The 8211-nt window shown below is 46.9% G+C and overlaps 1 protein-coding gene across 3 annotated transcripts in view; it reads right to left on the bottom strand.

The window, feature by feature from the left end:
* The window catches only part of plxna2 (plexin A2), a 211741-nt gene that overhangs the window by 92173 nt on the left and 111357 nt on the right, over window positions 1-8211 (bottom strand). For all 3 annotated transcript variants that reach the window (XR_014601560.1, XR_014601561.1, XM_084068097.1), the window contains exon 5: window positions 4744-4844. Coding sequence is in view for 1 of the 3 variants with exons in the window: in XM_084068097.1 (XP_083924223.1) it covers window positions 4744-4844 (101 nt within the window). In the remaining 2 variants the exon portion in view is untranslated. The remainder of the gene's footprint in view (window positions 1-4743; window positions 4845-8211) is intronic.

Genomic DNA, 8211 nt, shown 5'->3' with positions numbered 1-8211 from the left:
CTTTGCCCTGGATGCCGAACAAATCGTTTGACGGCATTTAAGCTAATAACATTGATTTGTGGAAGTGGACAGTTGTCCCATATCCATCTACTGCCTGCCACAGGAGCAGCGTGAGGCAAGACAGAAATAAAGACAAAAGAGACAACAGGACGGCACGCACGGTTGGAGCAAAAAGAGAACGATGATGCAATGACAATAAGGAAAGGAACACATTTGACACGTTTCTACTTTGGCAAGCATTTCAGTTAGCCATAGAGCATGAGGCCCTATCTAATTATACTGTTGCTGCTGTTGCCCTGTGGGCTACTGAAAGAGATCTAAGACGCTCAGCCACACACAGACTGACAACGCACTACGATACCCCACTCAGAGGAGACTATCTGTCTATTTCTGCCTCCAGAGCAGCCATCATCAGTCTCCTGGGACTTTAATACATTAATATACACATCAAAGAACTGATTTCAGTCACCAGTGACCAGGGGGGCTATCTTATGTAAATATTACATGATTCTCTCTGTGTCCAGCCCATCACCATTCACTACTGCAGTAGAATCGTTGTAATAGCATTACTACGGAGGGGGGGGGGGGGGGGGGGGTTGAATGCTGACCTACTCGATGGACTGGTCATCCAATGTCAACTACGGATGAAAATCTAACATGAAAGTAACCGTGACAAATACCTGAAACACCCTCGTATCCAACCCCGGACCGCAAGAGGATGCAGAAATGGAGAAGGGAGGAACATGAGGCATTTTGGGACCGAAAAGCATCTTTGGGCCATGATTAGAGAGCTAATCTGACCATGATGAGCTTTTGGCAGAGACACAGAGAGAAAGCGAGAGAGAGAGAAAGAGAGTCAGAGAGAGAAAAAGAGAAAGAGAGAAAGAGAGAAGGAGTGAAATATGGTAATAAGAGAGACATATGAGAGAGATCATTATACATGAAGAGACAGCAGGACAGTAGCAGCAGCAGTTTAGCCTCCATGGTTTGTTGGACCGTGGTCAGGTTCAAATGGTTGAGCCATCCAGCCCACATCCCTTCATGAAGCTGTGACTGAAGAGTGCTTGAGAACAGGATCTCCTTTTGAGCCACTATCAAAATGCCGCCAAGTTCTGTGGGCCTGCTGGGCCAGTGAGTGGTGTGGTATCAAACATTCTCCCTCTTCTCATTCTCTTCCTCTCATTCTTCTCGTCTTCTGTCTTTCTCTTCCCCCTCTGTGCTTTCAGTGGGTGCCTAGCAGCTGCCGGTAATTAAAGGAGTAGAGTGTTAACACACTGCGCTGGATAGGAGAAAGACAAAATGAGGGAAGAAAGAGAAAGCGAGAGAGAGAGAAAGAGAGACGCCACTTGAGAGCGAGAGAGACGCCACTCCTGGACAGCCTGCTGCGTCTCTCTCTCTCTCTCTCCACTGCCTCTCTCTTTCTCTCTTCATTTCTGCTCCTCATCACCGCTAGTGAGCTAATGTCCTGCCATGTTCCTAATTAGCTACCTTAGCATCAAGCGCTTCCATCGGCTTGCGCACGCCGCAAACGTAAAGATGGGAAAGAGGAGGAGAAAATAAACTGAGTGTCTCCAGACAAGAAGAAAGGGGGACAGAAATTGTGGATGGCAGCTGCATGATTAGGCGGGGGGTGATCAAAGAGAGGGATGTTTATGTGTGACAAGCCAACCATCTCCAGAGAAGAAGAGATGATTTCAGAGAGGAGGGTGGAGGGATGGGGAACATCTAAACAGGAGACACCAGAGATGTGAGTGGTGGACATGAGATGAGAGGAGATGAGAGAGATGAGAAGCTTTTTAGAGGATGGGTAACGTCATAAAACCATTATTGCTTTAGGCTTAGGATTCATGGATGACAGAGAAGAGAACTGGAGAGATGAGGTGGCATAGGAGGATGGAGGTAGGTAAGTAAGACTGGCCACAGCTGCGTGAATGACACCACAACATTAATCATATTGGTGTGTGTGTGTGTGTGTGTGTGTGTGTGTGTGTGTGTATGTGTGTGTGTGTGTGTGTGTGTGTGTGTGTGTGTGTGTGTGTGTGTGGATGGTGGAGGGGTGTTAAGAGTTCGCACCAAGAGGAAGCTGCTGCATTCGTCTCCAACAATACATACAGTAAAAGACACCTCCTGTTCCAGTACAAACCAACACAACTACACGCCCGCCTTGCAGGTACTCTGACAGCTAATTCTCACATCTCTTTTTCTCTGTGCCTCTGCTGCATCATTACCACCTTGGGTGAAACAAACTGGTCAGAATTAGCTCTGTTGTTAATTTGCAGATTAAGAGTCGTGTACAGGCGCACAGGAGCCATGGTGTCTAAATTAGGGCCTCCATTCTTTGCACCCTCTCACCCCTGTCTGCCTCTCTCCAGAAGCTTAGCTGGAGCTGACAGGGGGGTCTGTGCACCCCCCCATTGAGGCAGGGTCATAGAAAGAGGGGAGGGTGGGGGCTCGGACCAGAGACAGGTGTCACAGGGGCGCCATGCTGTTGGAAAACAGATGGCTGATCTGACATGAAAGTGGGTGCTGACCTTTTCCCCCTCGTGGTACAGTAATGCAGTGCATGCACGCAGTGTTCGCATAAAAACACAACTGACTATTATTCACATGGTGTTATTCACATGGCGCCCATTTTTGCTCTTATGTCATACCTGAGTAAAGAAGTAAGAGCAAAATGGCCGACGTGTGAATATGGTCAATAGAACGCACGTAAACCTTCTTGCACACACACAAACACACACAAAAAGCATTCACACATCAAACAGCTGTTCCTGTTGCCCCACAGCTGCGTTCAACACCAACGGTTCTCACTCTTTCTTCACCATTTAAAGGTTGATTTATACATAGCACACCATTGACTACTTTTGGATGCCCAACAAAGGCACACAACCAAGCATAAATCAGTGCCTGAATAGCAGCCTCACATTCTATGGTACAACGCACAGCCACCAGCCTGAGTTCCATTCCCTACTGCACCTAGAAAGAAACGGCGTGATTAACAGCCTTAGCATGGAGGCTAATGTTGTGGTAAATGATCCCTGTGTGAAGGCATGCAGACTGCAGGGAACACGGGGCTATATAGCCGGCCCCTCCTATATCCCTGCAGAAAAACACATGCTGAATTACCTTGTCGCCAGGCAATTATTTGTCCTGTCCCCAGGTTTGGAGTGATGTAAATTACTTTAAGTGCACTTTGCAGGGTCTGCCATCACGATAATGATGATTGCGGTGGGCTCTGACGCGCGCGCACACACACACGCTGGCGCGCGCACACACACACGATTCAGTCATACCTTTAGATGCTTTTATTAAGAAGAGCTGTAGACGAGGGAATCAGGGCCATTTAAACAACAGCGCAAACAGATGACTGTGTGTGTGTGTGTGTGTGTGTGTGTGTGTGTGTGTGTGTGTGTGTGTGTGTGTGTGTGTGTGTGTGTGTGAGAGAGAGAGAGAGAGAGAGAGAGAGAGACAGAGACAGAGAGAGAGAGAACACCCAGGGAGAATCTCTTAGTGTCTTTCAGGGCTTGTTGTATTCATCTTGTTTCCGCGGCATCTCCTTCTCCATCATTTCAGCTAACCACGGCCACTACAGACTCATTTACACATGTCTACCACTGCCAGTGACTCGTGCCTAAAATATGATAAATGCATGTTCCTCTTCTTCATCCCTGCTGCCAGACAAGGCTGACCATACTGTAGTAGCAGGTAATGTCCAGCAGGTGTCACTCATGCCTTCTGTGGTCACTGTGTCATTGCCAATGTACTCAGGTAAGTAAGAAGCACAAAATATATTTTTTTAGCCTTACAAGGAGATTCAGAAGCACACACGGGCATGCATGCGTACACATACACGTACACGTACACAGAACCAAAACCATCACCACAACAGTTGTGGTGATGGTTTTGGTTCTGTGTTTTGTTGTTTGTGTGAAGGCAGTAACTGCCTTCACACAAACAACTCAGTAAAATCTTCAGTGTTAATTTAACTCGCAGAGTGTACAAATGGAACCAAATGGTCCCAGTGGGTCCATTTGGTTCCATTCGTAAACTATCCCGAGTTAAAATAACACCCCAGATTTTACAATAGACCACGCATGATTCTCTCAGTCTGTGAACACATTCACATTTATTTCCTTCACATTCACACTTCTCTTCTTTTCACATTCCGGGACATCATTTCTATCTGTAGACATCAGCCTCATGTCAGAATAGGACAGCAGTCAGTCCGACTGAGGCAAGCAGCTCTGAAAGGAGCTCTGCCGCACTGCTCCGGGGAACAGCTGTTCAATTTCAGCCCTGTACACACGTCTACTGTACTTTCCTCCAACTCAGATTTCATCTGGGATAAACAATGGCGAGGGGGAAAAAGTCCCTCTCTGTTTATTTAACCTGTGCATGAGGAAATGGAGGGCTTATGTCTTGTGCCTTTTTGGAAGTCAATGTAAAGGCAGGAGGAGGAACCCCGTCGAGACCATGTCCAACAAGGGCTATGTGATTATACACAGTAAAAGCCTGAGTGGGTAGTGTGGCCGTCTGGGAATCGGAAGGTCGCCGATTCAACCCTTGGCTCGCCTAGTCTACGTGCCAAAGTGTTCCTGAGCAAGTCGCTTAACCCCCAACAGCTCCCCCCGTGTGCGGTCTTGGGAGCCATCTGAGCAGCCAACAGCTGGTTGAAGCAGTGAAAGTAATTTCCTCTACAAAAATGTATACTTAATTAAACTGTTGCTTTCAAGGTCTACTCACATGTTGTGCAGGACACACCAGCCACAGTGCGGGTCTCCGGAGCTCAGGCACTCTCCACACGTTCCGTACTGCTCACATGACTCAATGGGTACCTGGGTGACCTGAAAACACATGAAGGTATTGGGATCAGCACACAATACAATTCTATTCTGTACAATGCACGTACAATTGTGTGTTCATTTTACTCAGAGAGTGTGCAAATGTTACCAAATGGGTACATTCGGTTACATTTGCACACTGTCCGAGTTACAAATGGATAAACTAATACTGAGGGTTTTACTCTGCACTTCAAAAGATGCACACAACCAACAGGCACACTGAGAGGCCTCTGTGTGTGTGTGTGTGTGTGTGTGTGTGTGTGTGTGTGTGTGTGTGTGTGTGTGTGTGTGTGTGTGTGTGTGTGTGTGTGTGTGTGTGTGTGTGTGTGTGTGTGTGTGCGCATGTGTGTGTGTGTGTGTACACATGAGCGCTGCTGTGCACTGACAGCGTAGATGTTTAAAGAGAGGAGGTGGACAGACGAGTGCATTTGAGAAAAAGCAACAGTTGCTTTCGTTTTCCACACAAGCCTGTATTATAGAAACAGTATAGCAAGCAGCTGGCACCGGCTGGCCAGAGAAAGGCTCCTCAACGCCATCACTGTGCTTTTGTCTGGCCAGACGCATCTGTCCCCCCTAGGTAGAGCCTGTACAAATACACCCACAGAGGGAGGAATGATGACAACCCACCTCCCCCCCAGCATACATAAACTGCTCCAAGCGTAATTTCTCCCCTGCCCACGAGGGCATTCCGTCTTCACTCAGCGGTAGGACTTTTGTCTCCCACACGGGAGACCTGGGTTCGAATTCCGGGGTACTACATACATCTTATGGATTTCAGCTTCAAAATGTAATCCTTACTAACTTGACAGTTAACTAGCCAGCAGTTTGCCCTGGCTAATGTAATGTTCCCTATTAGAAAAACATATGAGTGGCGTATAGTTGCATAACTGGATGTCATTATTAAGAAATTATTAACCACTTAAACCTTATGTTAAAAAAATTAACAAGCATCCCCACCAAACCAAACATTCTTATAAATGTCTGCTGTCGTATTAGTCCAGTTCAGACTCCTATCTCTCTTCAATGTTCGATTGTCAATGTTATGACATGGCCAGAATAAGGACGCTAGGGTTCATGTGACATTGTATGAAGAATTGTATGATATCACTGGAGACCAATAGATGTGATTCTAAGGTGAAACATACAGGCCTGCACATACATACAGTATGTAAACAATGTGGAATTTGAATAGGTACGTGAGGGTAAAGTAAATACTCCGGCTAATCAGTACTCAGACATTGGGAGACCAGCAATTTCAATACAGAACACACACACCTTTGTGCTCATAATACATTTGTCGTTTGCATTACACTTAGACAAGGGCAGGTGAGAACATTTACATACATAAGCACAGAGCAAACTCCAGATGGTGTTAAACACACATCTGAGGTGCCAAAGTGTGTCATGTCTCACCAGCCAGCCAGCCAGCGAGTCTACATAGTAAGATCCTAACATTTAAAGTGTACAAATTAAACAAAATGGGTCCCTTTGGTTTAATTTGAACATTTTAAGAGTTAAATTATCACTGAGGATTTTACTGAGGATTTTACTGTGTGTCAGTCAGGACAGAGTTGAGTGTGTTCTTTAGGCCTACAGCGAGTTCAGCTGCCACGCAACATGTCTGTCTGTCCTTCTGTCTGTCTGTCTCTCTATTGGGTTACGTGTCTGTCTGTCCTTCTGTCTGTCTCTGTTGGGTCATGTCTGTCTGTCATGACCCAACAGAGAGATAGACCGAAGGACACATCCAGGATAGATTCTCTGTCTTTCTGTCTGTCTCTCTGTTAAGTCATGTGTCTGTCTCTTTGTTGGGTCGGGTGTGTGTGTGTTGTGTGTGTGTGTGTGTCTGTCAGTCAGTCAGTCAGTCAGTCAGTCAGTCAGACACACACACACACACACACACACGACCCAACAGAGAGACAGACAGACGGACAGAGAATTAGACATTCTCTGTCTGTCTGTCTGTCTGTCTGTCTGTCTGTCTGTCTGTTGGGTCATGTGTGTCTGTCTGTAATTTGTTATTACCTATGCTGCTGCATTGTCTGAAGGAAGCCAAACCAAAATAAGTTTTACTCTTATGTACCTGTACACAAGATGTAACAATAAAGTACAACCTTGAACCTTTCTCACACACACACACACACACACACACACACACACACACACACACACACACACACACACACACACACACACACACACACACACACACACACACACACACACACACACACACACACACACGGCACCTCAGTCTGTTTGCAGAGGCTGCGGTTCCGAGGTCTCTGTGTGGGTGTGTGTGCGTGTGTGTGTGTGTGTGTGTGTGTGTGTGTGTGTGTGTGTGTGTGTGTGTGTGTGTGTTTTGTCTTTGGGACCCAAAAGCGCAATAACTCCTCCACCTGTCTGCCTGGTCCCCAGTCCTTTGGTGAGTGAGGGGCCAGGGAGGGGCCCCGCCGGGGACAAAGGCAGCCATTGACACGGAGTGATGCTGAAAGTCACAGCGCTGCGCTGATCTTCCACGGCCACTCCTGTTAGATTAACCCGCTGTCACCTCAACATACTCTGTGTGTGTGTGTGTGTGTGTGTGTGTGTGTGTGTGTGTGTGTGTTGCGTTGCAGTCATTTCCATTAGGCCAGTCTCTCCATTGCTTCGGGACAAACAGGTGGCATGCTGTAATGAGCTGCAGACCATCGGGTCACAGCAGCACCACCAGAGGCTGAGACTGATTGCAAACAAGCCCACCAGGAGAGAGTCTTGGCTGGGGAACAACACCAGCCATCCCCTCACTCAGACTGCACATGTCTCTGGAGCTCTGCTCTCTCAGTCCCTCTTAACAACATGACTATAGCATCCCTCTTCGGAGGGGAACAGTTGTGCAAAAATAACCGCAGTACAAGCGCACAATGTGTCGCAATGCGTTGTGAGCTTGTAGATTGGCTATTTTTGGTGAATAGATTTGGTGTAGAGGGAAAAGAAGAAGTATAAAGAACAGAGCCAACCCTGATCAACTAATTTAGTTTACTATAGAGGTAAACCCTCTATACTAGGGTTAACTCTGAAAGTCTACAAATGAAACCAAATGGACCCAAAGGGTCCATTTGTACACTTCAGAGTTACAAATGGATAAATTAACAATGAGGATTTGACTGTATATTCCTAAGTCTGTTATCTTTGCTGAATGACAACGATGCACGACAGAGTATAAATTAGGGTTTAACCCCCCAAAAGTGTCTACGGTGGGTCCTCCCCGTCCCCGACATACGCGTGTGTGTGTGTGTGTGTGTGTGTGTGTGTGTGTGTGTGTGTGTGTGTGTGTGTGTGTGTGTGTGTGTGTGTGTGTGTGTGTGTGTGTGTGTGTGTGTGTGTGCGCGTG

The sequence above is a fragment of the Gymnoscopelus microlampas genome (assembly GCF_963454915.1).
Source record: "Gymnoscopelus microlampas genome assembly, chromosome: 10".
Taxonomy (NCBI): domain Eukaryota; kingdom Metazoa; phylum Chordata; class Actinopteri; order Myctophiformes; family Myctophidae; genus Gymnoscopelus; species Gymnoscopelus microlampas.
This window is presented reverse-complemented; position numbering and strand designations above follow the sequence as displayed.